Raw genomic sequence first — 15,927 nt, forward strand, 5'->3', positions numbered from 1 at the left:
CTGGCATCTCTGTGTGTGACTGGGTTTGTCTGGTGTGACTCAAGTCATTGCACACCAGACATTATGCCTCATTCCAGGGGGTACAGAACGGGAATTGATTGTGTGGTCAGAAGTGCCTGGTGCGACTCAATTATCGCACACCAGGTGGGGTGTCTCATACCCAGGAGGTGCTGCAGGGGTGACTTTTCGTGCAGCAGGATTGTCTGGAGAAACTCAAGTCATAGCGTGCAAGACGTTGTGCCTCATTCCAGGGAGGCACGGCAGTGGTAACTTTTCTTGTGCAGTGGGGTTGTCTGGTGCGACTCAAGTCATTGTGCTCCAGATGTGGTGTCTCATTTTTGGGGAGGCACTACATTGGTAACTTGTCGTGTGCAAGCAGGATTTTCTGGTGTGACTCAAGTCATCGCTCACCAGATGTTGGGCCTCACCCAAGGGAGGCCCTCCATTGAGCACTTCGCAGTGGTGTTCTGAAGTGTCTGGTGTGACTCAGGTAATCGCTCACCAGACCTGATGACCATATGAGAAGGGCACGGAACTTGATAAACTCTTCATGTGCAACCGTAACACCTGGGGCGGTCCAAGTCATCGTGCCCCAGCCATGGTGCCTACTGTCCTGGGAGGTGCCAGATTGGTAACTATCTGCGAAGTGGTGGGTCCGGCTTGGCTGGGCACCACCGTGAGCAGCGGGTCCCAAGGTTACCCTCCCCTGTGCTTTGCAGACTGGGGCCTGTGCTGGAAGGCCGGCGTGGAGATCCTTGAGTGAACTCCCTGATTGGGAACCAAATCCACCAGTTGCTGACAGTTACCTGTTCAGCCAATCTCTCCTTCTTCCCCCGTATCTTTGTCCTGGGATCTTGTTTAAGTGTAACCTCTGCCTGTGGACGGCCTAGTATCCGGGGAAAGGCTGTTGCATTTCAAACCCTGAGTAGGGGGTAGAAATTGGTTGGAGGGTGGAGGTAGGTTTGGGTCCAAGAGGGGTCTGCAAAGCTTTTACACCTCACCTGCCGGTTGTCCGAGCACTGCATTAGGATGCTGGAACAGTGTGTTTGCGAGTGCATGTAGACGAGTGTGGCTGACATCCATGGCACCGCATAACGGTGCAGAGGAAGAGTGTGGGAGCAGGCGACTGTGGTTGATTTCACCGCATTGCTGCATAGCAATGCACATTGTTTACTAATGTGGTTGGCTTTGACGTTTACTGGTGTGGCCTTGGCCACAGAGCGATTTCAAAAGTGCTATAGTTCTCTGGATGTATACATTTCTGCTATCGATGGGAACCGGGAAACACCCTACGATGGTTTTAGATTGAATTGGGGTGATCGCTGGGGTGCGTCTCATGCTCCCAATGGGGTAGCACCGCATTTGGGTGTGGGGAGGGAAAGTATACGCTTTCTCATGTGAACATGCAGTTGATTTTGTATTAAGACTGTTGGGCCTCAAAGTATTAGTGATATTTTCAAATGTGATTTAGGCCTAGATTTACATGACATTCATATATTGTCGTTAGACCTGTCAGCCTTAGGGTGGTCTTCCCCCAAACATTTTGCCTGCTTGCCTCCAATTTGTCTGGAGTTTTGCTCTCTTAGCCTTAGGACTCTCAGCACTTGACCACTGTTGACCAGTGCTAAAGTGCATGTGCTCATTCCCCTCAATATGATCTGATTGCCAGACACCATCTGTTCCTCACCCAGGGACACAAGGGTAAACTCGCTGACTCCCCCCCTACTAACTGGGACCATCTCCTCCCTAAGCACTATGCTCCCCAGACCTGGAGGTTGACCCCCCAGTGGGAGGCTGTGGCCTTTTAGGACACCAGGGGTCTCCATTGTAGTGCCCATACACATAACATTCATAGCACTTGGGGTCAGATCTGTTTTTTCCTAAGAAGCCTTTTCTTGTGATTGCCAGATTGAGGTTGGGCCCCTTTTCCCTGAGAACTATTTTGGGGGTTTTGAGAGGACTCCTTCTTTTTATCTGCCTCTTCTTTCATCTGGTGGAAACCCTGACCACCCTTTTGGGAGTCCACTCTCAGATACCTTTTTGGACACTCTGGTGCTGGCCATATAGGTTCGCTTCCTCAGCAAGCTTCCTGGGATCAGTCATCTTGCTGTCTACCAGGTGTTGGCACAGCTCTGTAAAACAACTATTGAGCATATGCTCCCTCAGAATTAGGTTGTACAGCTCATTGAAATCATCTACCTTGCTGCCCTTCACACAGCCCTTCAGTGCCTTACCAACATAATCAATAAAGACCACCCAAGACTGGTTGGAAAGCTTGTGGTTGTCCCTGAACCTCTGTCTATACTTTTCAGGGGCCAACCCAAACTTGGAAGGAAGAAAGGCCTTCATGGGGGTATACCTAGTCCGGTCCTCTCTTCTCAAGGGTCAGGAGTGTGTCCCTCCCCACAGGACGCATATACTTCCATAGATAACCCCCTGGTGCACTTTTGTAACCTTATGGGCCCTCACGAATACCTCACAGGCTGAAAGCCATTTATCTATTTCATCCCCATCCCATAACTGGGTATCAGGTCTTTGGGAATATGGACTCTCACCTCTCCAGTAGACACTGATGATTCACTGCCACCATTGCTGCTGGACTCCACTTGCTTGGCGTTTATGTCCAGCTTCTTCAGTTTGAGTTCATGCTCCATTGGTATTCTCCTTTCAGCCAAGGCCCTTTCAGCCTCAGCTTTTTCCTTTTCCAACTGTAGTCTGGCCAGTTCCAGCTTGAACTTCCTTTCCTCCCTCCTGTCTTCCAACTCCACTTGAGACAGGCCTCTGGAAGATACACTGCTCCCTGCTCTATCCTGTGTATCCTGATTCTCCTCCTTGGGGCAGGGCTGTTCCTCCTGTAGTCCTGTCGTCCCCTTCTGGATCATCCTCTTCTGTTGCTGTTTGCAGCCTCTTGACCTGCTCATAGGCCCGGATGGCTTTCTGTAGGCCCACCTTGGAAGCCTTCTTGCCCACTTTTAGCCGTCTCTCCTTGCAGAGCTTTTGCAGCTCAGCCTTGTTGAGGCTGTCAACACTGATGCGATCCATCTCCATGTTATCAGAGGAAGGTAGTGTCAGTTAAATTTGGAAAAAAGAAAACTGGCCAATGGAGACTAAGGAGAATTTTTAAAAAAAGTTAGTTTTGAAGATTATTTATCTAAGGTTTTTTGTGCAACATCAATCACCGTGTGGTACTGGACAAACACAAGTCCTGATCCACACCGCTGAGCACTAATGTGAGAAATTAGGTAGTTGGTTGACTGGGGATTGAGTCCTGGTCAAGCAACAGCACCAATGCCTTGCAGGGTGAACCACAAAAAGTCACTAAATTAACCTGTGCTTAACCCTGGGTAGCTTGGCACAAAAAGCAGTCAGGCTAAACTTAGAGGCAATGTGTTAAGTATTTATGCGGTACACAAAAGGCAACACAGTAAAACCACAAAACAATAAAAAGCCCAAAACAATTTAGAAAAATAGAGAAAAATGTAATAAATTATTTGACACAAAGGCCCTCTATGTATCTGTTTGGATGTATAGTTATTTATATGGATGTATGTATTATTACATTTTTTATTGTAAGACCCTAGCAGTCGGCTGAGCGTGCCAGGCCCTCGGAATAGATTCTAGCAATAATTATTACAGTACAAACCTTAGACCACTATAGTTTGTCAGAGGGGGTTACCAACACCAAACTCCTTCAATACCAAGGTAATCTGTGAGTTTGTATGTAATAACATATAATACAACTGTGTAATACAAAAATCAGACCTACTGCCTTTATTGTAAACTTTCAATAATAAATAGATGAAACCTATGACATCTGAAATACCTTACCATAGTGAATCCATGAGGCCTATAGCTGGTATTATTGGCATGTCACTATAATATACTCAGGCCTACAGTACTGAGCTTAAGCTTTCCAACAAGGCAAACAGCATTTAGTCATAAAGTTACAAATGTATATAAAACTACAACGGCAAAGAAAAATACTATCTCTCCTAAGAGGGCTTAACAAGGATTCTCCCTGAGCAAATTTTCTATGTCCACTGTTTGTCAGAGGGAGTAACCAACACCAAAACCTACACTTACTATACTAATCTGCGAGATTACATGTAACAAAACACCCACTCTTAAATACCTACTGACGTTAATACATGATTTTCACAATCAATAAGTCAGATCTACTACAATTAGCATAACTTTTCATAATCAACAATCAGGCCTATAACCTTTATAATTAGCTAGTCACCATAGCCAACTCAGGTCTACTGTTTTAGGCATAAACTTTCCCACAAGGCAGCCATCAGGTATGCTGTAGCACAGTACAAATATGTACAAAAGTACGAAGGTCAAACCAATATAAACTCCCTGCTGATAGAGCCTATTAAGGAGTAGTATTGTGCAAATCTATCCCAATGGTGTGTTCGACTGAGTCACCATCATAAAAACCCCTGCCTACTAATGTAGTTTGTGAGATTTCATGAAACAAAATGCCTGCCTTTGGGCTTTAGCACAGTGTAATAACAATCCACCCTTAAACATTTTGTGCGTTTTGCCTTTGCCCCAATCGTTTTACACATTTAGTAAGTTGTGCCTACTAGCTTTTTCATAACCTTTCTTTATGAACAGATAACACCTAAGGAATCTGGCATAACTTTTCCCAGTTAACTGATTAGGCCTAAGCCTATACCATGGGCTTGACACGATATCCAACACGGGAATACCGAAGGGCACATTAACTGGCAAGCATCATGAATAAAGTTATAGAATTACAAATAGGTACAGAATTACATATTGACAAAAATATATAAATCTTTCTCAATGGAGTCTAACAAGGATCACCACAGTGAAAATATTCTACGACCATGGTTTGTCAGAGTCGGTGACTAACAGCGAAAACCCTTGCCTACTATGGTAATCAGTGAGATCCCGTGTAGCAAAATACCTGTCATCAATCTATAACATAGTGCGATAATTCATTGTTGGAGGCCTATTGACTAACAAATGCTTTTCACATAAAAAGGCCGGGACTGTTGCCTTTACCACAACTTTCATAATAAACATCCCAGACCTATAGGCTCTGGTATAACATTTCCCAGCACACCAATTAGGCCTATAGCTGGTATATTTATTGCTTGTCACCATGACCAACTCAGGCTTTGTCTAAGGAATTCTTCTATCCTTATGCTTGGTTTGAGTGGTTCAACATCACAAACACTCTTTAATACTATGGTAATCTGTGAAATTCCATGAAACAAAATACCTGATTTCTGGCCTTAGCAAAGTGCAATAACAGTCCCTCCTAAAAATCTATTACCTTTAACAAATGCTTTTCACAATAAGTAGGCCATCCTTACTGACTTTGTCATAATGTTTCAAAATAAACAGATAAAACCTATGGATCCAACTTGACGTCCCAATGAACAAATAAGGCATATACCCTTTACCATTGTCTTTACATGATAACCAACACAGGCCTATTTAAGTTCATATAAACTGTCAACCATCATGCAAACAATTATAAGGTTACAAATATGAAAAAAACAATTTACAAAACAATTTATAACCCCTATCAATAGGGCCTAACAAGAATCATGACAGTGAAACCTCCCAGGGTTTGTGCCAGAGTAGCTGGCCAATGTGAAATCCCTTGCATACTATTGTAATTTTAGAGATTACATTTGATAACATTCAGCTGTTAAACACCTGCTGGTTTAAACAAATACTTCTCACAATAAATAAGATAGACGTACTGTCTTTGTCATAACTTTTCATAAGCTGGTCAGACCTAGGGCTTCGGACATAACTTTTCCTAGTGCACTAATCAGGTCTATAGCTTTTCGCCATAACCAACTCAGCACTTCTATTTTGAGCCTAGGCTCTTCCATAAGGCAACCATCAGACACACAGTCATAAAACTAAAACAGTATACAAAATGACTGTTGGCTAAGCAAAATACTATCTCTCCTAACAGGCTCTAACAAGGATTCTTACATAGAAAATCTTCTATGTCCACGGTTTGTCAAAGGGGTAACTAGCTCCAAAACCTTTGCCTACTACGGCAATCCGGGAGATTCCAGGTGACAAAACACTTGTCATCAGCCTGTAACATATTGTGATAACAATACACTGTTGGAGGCACATTGACTTTAACAAATGTTTTTATATAGAGTGAAAACAATCCATCCTTAGATACCTATTGACTTTACTCTACTATATGTATCAGGCCTACTGTCTTTATCATTACATTTCGTAATAAACCGATCAGGCCTGTTGCTTTGATCACTGGCTTACACCATAACAAACTCAGTTCTGTTGCATTGAGTATAAACTTTGCCAGCACACAACTTTGGGCCAATCAAATCCTCTTGTCAGAGAAACCAGCATGTGGGTAGAGCCTAAGCCCCTCTATCAGTTTTTCTTGGAAAGCTCCTTTTCATTGATCATATAAGGTTCAGCGACAGCTGCGCTGCCAAGGCAGACTTAAAAATGCATTTAGATTTATGTCCCCTGGGCATCCTATATTGCTCTAAAAAACACATCTGCACTCTGAAGTATTAAGTTAATTATAGAAAGGCAAGGGGATCTGTGCTGCTGCCAAAGAAAAACAAAGGCTGTAAATTATCTACTTATCTAAAACACTTTGGCAGCATGGCAGTGCCATGTGTGTGTCCCTGAAATTGATACTTTATGTGTGTGAGGGAGCCTTGTCCAGGCAACCGGGTCCAGGCAGCTGGATAAACAACCAAAACTATCACAGCTGCTTGGAAGGAAAGCACATGCTCGTGTATGAATTTAGCGTGCCAATATTTATAAGAGGAGGGTCGTGGGGCTCTTAAGTTGGCACCCTGGCGGTGGGCACATTATTGAAACGTTTTCATGGGTCCTCGTGGAGGGGGAAGGCCTGCCTACAGCGCATCACTCACCATGCCCGTTTGTCCCACCTCTCCTTTGCTTCAGCGAGATTTCACTGTGTACACCAGGCTTTCCCGCCTTAATAGGCCATCACGTGACTAACAACTTCCGAAACAAATACCTGCACTTTACTACTCAGTGACACCTGGCCAAGCTTCCAGAATGCTACGCATTAAGCCACTGCAGGCATCTAGTTTTTGGCGTCACCATGAGAAGACACAAGAGGGCACCAGATTGCAACACAACTTCAAAAACCTCCTTCCTGCTAGGAGAGTGGGAGCGCCCACATTGCAAGCTGTAATCTTGCGTGGGGCTATACAAATCTTAGCTCTGGAACTTCTCTTTTCACAGGCTGCTGCCTGCAGGGGCAACCAAGAGATGTGTACTAGACGGGGACAATCCATGGTACCAAATTCGCTCTCGCCACACAAGGTACAGAAAGGCAAGAAACTGGTGGTGGGTGTGTAGAGTCTCCTGAAGTAAAGATATGGCAGATTCGGGGGTTCACGTGGCCCTGCTCCGTGGTCAGATTCTTCTATACCCCTCGTTAAAGTTTGCCAACCACCATTGACCCCACACCTGGTACAATATGGGAATAATTAATACCAGTATTTTGTGAAGTATGGCATTTGTGACAGTTTCAATATCTTATAAGGTTTTCCACGTTCATCACAACTAAGGTGTGGGACAGGGAAATCCGTAAACCCTTCATTCTGGGATCCGTGCCACCATGTGTGGGTGATGAGTTGCGTCCTTTTCTTGGAAAAAAAAAGTCTGTCAGTGCAAGGCATAAATGCGCAGAAAGTAGGGTGTAGTGATTAACCCAAGCCAGAGCTCTATGGTCATAATAGTGATGAGTCTATAGTGGTAGGTTGGTCAGGACAGCGCTTTAATACCCTCTCTTCCCCTTTGGATATTGGGAAAGGCTCTATAGGTATCAATGAGTGAACTTCCGGTACTCTTGTTCATTCATCAATCCCTTGAGATCTTGTAAACTTCACCAGCGTCAGATCCATTGACAGCTTAACTGGGAAAAAAACCGAGATGCTGGAAAAAGATGAAGGGTGATGCAGGGAAACACAAAGGAACGGGAGGAAGAGGAGGACCAGCAGCAAGGTGGATGGTCTCAATCACCACCACAATGAAAGTGCCACTGAGGAGTCTGAAGACCCAATATAAGATGGGGAAAATCAGAGACAGTCTATCTATATGGTCACTAGCAGTCATTATCAGCGTGGTGCACCTAAGAAGAATGCCCCAGACGTGGGTCCCTTGCTCACTGTGCCACTGGATTCAAGCTAGCCTAGCTGATGAAGGGTGATACCCTGAAACCGGTCCCAGGATGCTTGTTTCCAGACCAAGGAGGACCTGGCCTGGCAGTTCGGGCTGGATTGTTCCCATGGGGAACAGGGTCAAGACTGATTTGCATATGGCTGGGTCCAAACTGGGGTGGCATGGTGAGCAAATGAACGATGGATTAAATCCAGATCTGTGACTGGGGGCGAGTGTTTGAAAAGTTTCAACACTCCTTCCAACATCTTTTTGTGTTGCTATAGTTGCCCTAAGTGGGAAGGGTATGCCCAGACGTGGGTCCCTTGCTCACTGTGCCACTGGATGGGCTGGGCTGTTCCCATGAGGAACAGGGTCAAGACTGATTTGCATATGGCTGGTCCAAACTGGGGTGGAATGGTGAGGAAAATAACAATGGATTAAACCCAGATCTGTGACTGGGCGTGAGTGTTTGAAAAGTTTCAACACTCCGTCCATCATCCTTTTGTGTTAAAAGAATTATACATGTATCTGCAGTGCTGCAAGCAATTTGCTTGGGCTGGAGGAGAGCTAGTTATCAACGAAAGAGGCTATTTTTCAGTTTTTTTTTTTAGTAATTTGGCACCATCGCTAGCATCTTCTGAAAGCGTTGGTCCCCTGTGTAAAGCTGTAGGGCCATCATTCAAAATATTTTACATTGGCATTTACAGCTGTGCTTAATTTGAGCCAGTGGTTTCCGGTGCTCAGCACCGGCACTTAATTACCATCACCGGGGCTTGTCTAATTAAGAGATGAGCACAATAACAGTTGCTAATTAATTCAATATACATTAACAATTACTAATACTGACCACCCAAACCATTCTCATAGCTTGGGGGCCAGCATTAGTCTGAAAAGTCACACTTGTAGGAGTGTGATTGTTAGTAGCTGTGTTAATATTATCATTGGTAGCACTTCTGGGATCAGTGTGTGGTGTTAGCTACAGTGGCCTCTGAGAGCCCTGGCACTTTTTTTTGTTTTTTACAAATTAAGCACTGATTTACAGCTACCTGTTGGAGTCATCACTAAATCAATAGTCTGCAAATAATTTCGGCCATTGTTGACTGAATATCTTGCACATTCAGTATATCACCACTACCACAACATTTTGTGCAATTTTAGAGCCCTTGTTGACATAACATCTTAGATAGTTTAGAAATCATTAATGACTTAACATTTTACTACCAACATAGCATCGGTAAACATCAGCAGGCTCCCTGTAAAGCCTTGCAGCCATACACATAATGTCTACATGGCTCTGTTGATGTGTTTGCTGTAAAGGAGGTAGCTCTATTGGGATTTGTTTTTCCTAAGCCCCTTCATGGTCCTCTGCTGCTCAGCATGGAATGTTAGTTCTATATGTAATGTCAGGGATGCTATCCTGTGTGTGTCGCAATTTAAAGATCAAGTGAGGGAGCAGGGCTGAGCAGGAAGCTACCCACAGGAGCCCAGCCTATCCTGGCACCAGGGTAAAGACTGCAATGGAGCTGGGCTGTGGGGTTCATGTAGCTATCTCCTATATTAGTAGTAAAATATACCTGTCTAGATGCCCCGGCAGGAGTTTAATCTTCACAGTATAACTAACATTCCAGGATGGGCAACAGCCAGCCACCAAGGACTTGTAAGAAACAATCCCACACATATATCTCACATGCTTCAAAAATAGTCACTGGTAAATCCAACTACTAATGTTCACGGGTCATTAATAACCTCTACTTTTTAACCTTTACCAGTGAACAACCAAACTCAGACTTGTAAAAGTTAGTAGCGCCTACAGAACGCCATCGTTGGCAACTAGATAACTGAACTCCATCTGGTACACTTTAGCAGCAATTGCTGAGCTATTCATTCTGGGGGTTATTAGTCATCATCAATGCCCTCTAACATGTAAATGTTGGTACCTATCATTGGCATCCATCCTGTAAAGGTTAGTAGCCATTGTTAGCACCTATCTTGTAAAATGTAGTAGCCATCATTAGCACCCACCAAGTAAAACTAGTATTCATCACTGGCATCTGCCATGTAAAGTTTAGAAGCCATCATTGACTTCCCTCCTGTAAAGTTTAGTAGTGTCTCAAACACCCATCATGTAAGGCTTAGTGGCCATCTTTCACTTCCACCTTGTGAAGTGTAGCAGCCCTCACAGAAATCCCTCTTGTGAACTTTGACCACTAGACAAACATTTAGGGAAGATTAGTAGCCTGTATGGGTCTCAATGTTATATACTTTAGCAGCTGTTACTGTCCTGCTACTTCTAAAGTGTTTAGACAGAATATTGCTCCCAATATATTGTGTGGACAAAATATTGTGTCAAGAACATCCAGGACAAATATATCATGAAAGTAAGCTTCTATGGGTAAGCAAAGTTTTACTATACTTAACTCCACATATAGTCACCTTGATGATATATGTATATATATATGTTCAGGGTTTGTAGATGTGGAGTTAAGAATGGTAACTCCATGCTTTCCTGTTTGCACTTACTTTCTCGATATTTTGGTCCTCAATATGTTGGGCACAATATTCTGTCTACATGTTATTTGTAGCATCGAAATTCTATCAGACAACCCCTTCTACAGGCTGGTACTTATCAATGACATCTACGTTATGATGGGTGGCAGCCACCATTCACACCCACCATGTAAAATGTAGGAGTAGCATTGATATCTGTCATGTTAACTTTGGGAGCCATCACTCACTTCTACCTTGTACATTTTGCTATCATAAATGAATTCCACTGGGTAAAGGTCAGTAGCCATCACTAACACCCCATGTGAAGTTTAGTAACTTCTCTGACTTATACCTTGTAAAGGTTTGTAGACATGAGTGACATCCACAGTGTAATGTTTATTGGCCATCACATCACTGGCCTTCACTATGTAAAGTTTGGTAGCATTCACTTACCACTGGGTAACAATAAGTAACGACTACTCATACCTCTCATCCTCGCCTTGCAGCAAAAGCTGCGCTTACCTCTCCATAGGCTGGGACCGACCAGGCGCTGCTGCCTCCCTCGGATCCAGTCCCGCAGTCTGCAACCAGACCTCGTGTCCTCATTCTCCTGGAAAAAAGGGAATATGAGGTCAGATTCCAGAACACTTCATCCTGAAGCTCGCCAGCATCGTTACAAGAAAAGTCCAGCCTTTCCTTGCTGGCCTACACTCAGCAGCGAGAAATACCCTGGGCTCAGTGACAGTGGATACTCTCTACCATCTCCCAGTGGTACTTGTTGCCCCCCTTCCCCCTCAGCCTGGCCTCTACCCAGCAGTGAGAGATACCCTGGTCTCAATGATAGTGGATATGGCTCTAGCATCTCCCAGTGAGTGCCTCCCACCCTGGTCTCCAACCAGCAGTGAGAGATACTCCGGAGTCAATGAGAGTGGATACGATTTTAGCATCTTCCAGTGAGACCAGTGGGCCACACCCCAGCCTTACTTCTTCCCAGCACTGAGATGTACTCTGACCTCATTGACAGTGAATACGGCTCTGCCATATATCTCAGAGTTCTGTGTCCCGCAGCCAGCCGTCTGAGCACCACTCAGGGATACCCTAGGCCCAGTGACAAAGGGTACAGCTTTAGCACCTCAGACCGAGACCAGTGTCCCCTCTACCAACCTGTTTTTTGTACCCAGCAGTGCAAGGTACTCTGGCCTCAGTGAGGGACCACTGAGTCCTGACCCTTCATCCACATAGCTTCCATCCAGCACTGTGGGACGCCCAACCACCTAATGAAAATTAATACTATAATATCTCTCACTGAGTCCTTCTGGCTTCCACCCTTCCCTGAAAGATATCCTGGCCTCAGTCAGAGTGGTTACAGGTCTAGTGCCCACCACTAAGCCCTCCCCCTCCCCTGGCCTTCACCCAGCACCGAGACACACTCTGGCCACATATTCTACCACCTCTCGCTAAGTCCTGCATCCTCCATTGTCCAATGGCTTCCTTCCAGCACTGGTAGGTGCCGGGGTCCAGAGAGAGTAAATACCCCTCTGTCTTCACCCACTGAGAGCAGTGTCCCCGGCCTCCCTTCTACACTGAGGGATGTCCTGGCCCCAGTGAGAGTGGACAGAGGCCTAGCATTTCCCATTGAGGCAGGTGCCCTCCTCCAACACTGAAGGCCCCTGAGAGAGTGGACGCAGGCCTAGCAGCTCCCACACGGAGACCAGTGCCCCGGGCTTCGGCTTCCCACAAAGCATAGAGGTATGTCCAAGCCCCAGGGAGGGTGGACACAGGTCTAGCATTTCTCACTGAGACCAGTGTACACCCCCCCTCCCACCCAGCACAGAGGGCTGTCCTGGCCCCAGTGAGAGTGGACGCAGGCCTAGCATCTCCCACTGAGACCAGTGTAAACTCCCCCCTCCGAGGGCACTGAGAGCTGTTCAGGCCCCAGTGAGAGTGGATACAGGCAGGACTGACTTTAGGGCAGTGCGACTGGTCCACACTGGGTGCTGACCTGGAGAAGGGGAGTGGGCTGACCACAGGGAGGGCGCTGTGTTGAGCAGTAACTGACAATTTAAAAGCACCTGCTGCAGAGTTCCTTTAGCATGGAGCTTTCAGGCAGCAATAAAAATGTCAAGATAACTCTTGTAATTAATGTTCCTGCCAGAGAGAGAGATCCGCGTTTTGTCTAGTTGCAGTTTTGACTCACCATAAAGTAGCACAGAGAGTTAATATGCCTGCTGCAAGAACATGTCTGTATTTCATGTGGACATTTGAGTAGATTAGCAAAGCCAGTCTTTACCAGCGCTTTAAAACAAATGAATGCACGTGAGAGGATCTATGGAGATGTTAGTGTGGGAAACCAAGGAGGAGGCCCGGGGGGGGGGGGTGCCAAAAAAGATCACCGCGCTGGGCGCTAAAGCCGGCCCTGGATACAGGCATAGCATTTTCCACTGAGACCGCTGCCCCTCCTCACCCAACACTGAGAGATGTCCTGGCCCCAGTGAGAGTGGACACAGATCTAGCATTTCCCACGAAGACAGGTGACCCCCAACACTGAAAGATGTCCTGGCCCCAATGAGTGGACACAGGCTTAGCATCTCCCACTGAGACTGGTGCCCCCAACCTCCGGCCTCCCCCAATACTGAGAGATGTCCTGTCCCCAATGAGAGTGGACAGAGGCCTAGCATCTCCTCCTGAGACCAGAGTCCCCCGGTCTCCCCCAAAACACCTAGATATGTACAGGCCCCAGTGACAGTGACGTTCTACCATCTCTCACGGAGCTCTCTGAGTCCTGGCACCACCTCCTACTCCCATCCCCCCCAATGGTTTCCTTCAGGACTGACAGATGCCCGGGTCTCAGAGAGACTCTCTGGGGCTCTGGCATCTGGGCGTAGGAAGTGTGAGGGACGGGGGAGAATTATCCCCTCCATATTTTGGAGTGGAGGAGACACAGGGGACATGGGTGGGGAGGATAAGGGGACAAAATAATTTTCCCTCTCACCTCCATGATTCACAGGGCCATTAGTGCGGGAAAGCGCTGACTAAAATGGCCCTGCACTTGACCTGCTGACCGCTCTCCAGGAATCTGTGACCAATCTAATAGTCGATGAATGCAGGTGATGTCCATGCCCTTTCTATGTGCTGCAACCCTCCAGCACTTATCTGACCTCAGGTGTCTACCGCTGCCTCCAGTCTGCAGCTGTCAGGACAAAGGGGGAGAGGGAGAGACATGCCTTTGTGGATTACGGTTTCTATTCTGCCCTTCATCAGCCTTACCCCACCTGCCTTGAGACGCACCCTGAAAGCAATGAGAAAGGTTTGAAAGAGGGGGGACAGAGTCAGCACAAGCCAAACTTCAAAGGCAAAATAAGAGAAAAGAGAGGCCACTGAAATTCAGTATTTGCTTAGGATCACACCAACAGATGAAACAGGGACGTTGAGATTGATACCAGATTTCAAAGTTTCACTGTGCACAATTCAGCCACAGGGAAGGGTATCTCTGTGACATTTATGGTTGTTTCTGTTTCTAATTATTGATGGGTTAGATTATAGAGTTTTATTTAGGGCAGTTATACCTACAGTGTCCTGCTGGATTCATTCTAGTGTTTCCACCAGCCACTCTGCTGAGGGCTGGCTTCCACACTCACCCAACACCCATCCAACACAGGCGTCACCAGTCCGGTGACCCTGCTAATAAAGGATGCCAGGCTCACATGCCCCGGGCCAGTTGTATGAACCCACTGACCATGTGTATATTAGTAGCATGAGGGCCTAGGGCCCCCAACACTACAATACCTAACAGGAACCTCTGCCCCCCCCAAACATAATGGCGCTTGGCAGCAGACACAGACTACATGACCTGAAATCTATATGGCCCACAAATCTAAGGACACATGTGGATGCTTACACCAATACTGTGCATGCTGTGCTTATTTTGTAGTTAAAGGAAGCTGGCACTAATGCTGAGAGTTATGCACTTGATCATTCTTTAAAGTACACTTGTATTGATGCTGCACTCGTTTTGTGAAAAATGCACCCTGGCACAGAGTCTCCCATGCTTTCTATGCTTTGTTAGTGAGGGAGGCTTGTACGGGTGAGCCCATGCAGTGACTCTTCCCTGCGTGATGAAGACTTAAACTGTTGCGGTCTCTGCTGAATTTCATGAATACATAAACATCTTTGTTTTCTAGAAATCTCAATCTGGTCCCTCTGGTCCATTTTTTGACCAAAATTTCACAAAGAAAGTAGAGACATAAAACATAAAATTGCCACAGCTATTGAGGCATTGAAAGGTTTAGAACTGTGTAGAAAATGAACTTTCATTATATCTTCCTCAGCTCTGGCCCATCATTCAGCTCCAGTTTGAATGTTGGCATTAACAACGCTTACCCATTCCTGTCCATGCCAGGCAGGCCTTTTCTGTTTCTAAACAAAAATGCAGTACAGGTGCATTGTCTCACCCATCTGAGCCCTACCTAGCCAGAATTTGTCAACAATGAGATAAGTGCATTACTTAAACCACATTATTGATATTTTTCAACCTTTTCTTTTTCTTAGCTTTCTCTCCCAAAAAAAACCTCATTACTGAAGAGCTGGCTAAAAGGCAAATACAATTCTTTCTCTTCCTGCTGTCAGATCTCTGTCTTCACACTCCCTAAAAGATACATGTTTACATACATGTGGTAGTCAGTGCCACTGGAATTATGCAATTTTGCAGTGTTTTCATCATAATTATAGATTTGCTTCCTTTGCCACATAATCCATCATCTGCTGCATAATATGCAGTTTTTAACAAAACAAACATTTTGTTTCTAGCTTAACCAGAACAAAAGTTACTAAAACCCAGCAACCTGAGTTTTCATGCAACACAAGGCCTCAAGCAAAGACTGACCAGTCATTTTTCAGTTGCTTATTACTGTATTCGGGTCTTCATCTGGTATTAGTGAGGCAAAACCTTTTCCCAGACAAGGTAAACAGGTGGAAAAATTCCTTCACAAAATTTGCTGCATTAGGTTGCATAATTTGCCTTTTCTTGGCACATGATTTAATCAATCCTGCTGCATAAGGTAGTCCTCCTCATCACATAATTCCAGTGACCCTGCTCATAGTGAACCGGATGCTCATTATTCTGTGAACAAGACACAAATCACCAACCTAAGTGCAGTATGCACAGTTTCACAAAAAGGTGGTTAAATACAGACAAGAAGGCATTCGATTGTATCCATAATGCACTATTCCGTAAAATATGGAAAGTAGTGTTTCTCAAGG

At 45.4% G+C, this 15,927-nt stretch overlaps 1 protein-coding gene across 2 annotated transcripts in view; it reads right to left on the bottom strand.

Moving 5' to 3' along the window:
* The window catches only part of GRB7 (growth factor receptor bound protein 7), a 567,793-nt gene that overhangs the window by 481,156 nt on the left and 70,710 nt on the right, over positions 1-15,927 (bottom strand). For both annotated transcript variants that reach the window (XM_069237430.1, XM_069237429.1), the window contains exon 2: positions 11,191-11,278. In XM_069237430.1, the coding sequence (XP_069093531.1) occupies positions 11,191-11,278 (88 nt within the window). The remainder of the gene's footprint in view (positions 1-11,190; positions 11,279-15,927) is intronic.

The sequence above is a fragment of the Pleurodeles waltl genome, chromosome 6 (genome assembly GCF_031143425.1).
Source record: "Pleurodeles waltl isolate 20211129_DDA chromosome 6, aPleWal1.hap1.20221129, whole genome shotgun sequence".
In the NCBI taxonomy this organism is placed as follows: Eukaryota; Metazoa; Chordata; class Amphibia; order Caudata; family Salamandridae; genus Pleurodeles; species Pleurodeles waltl.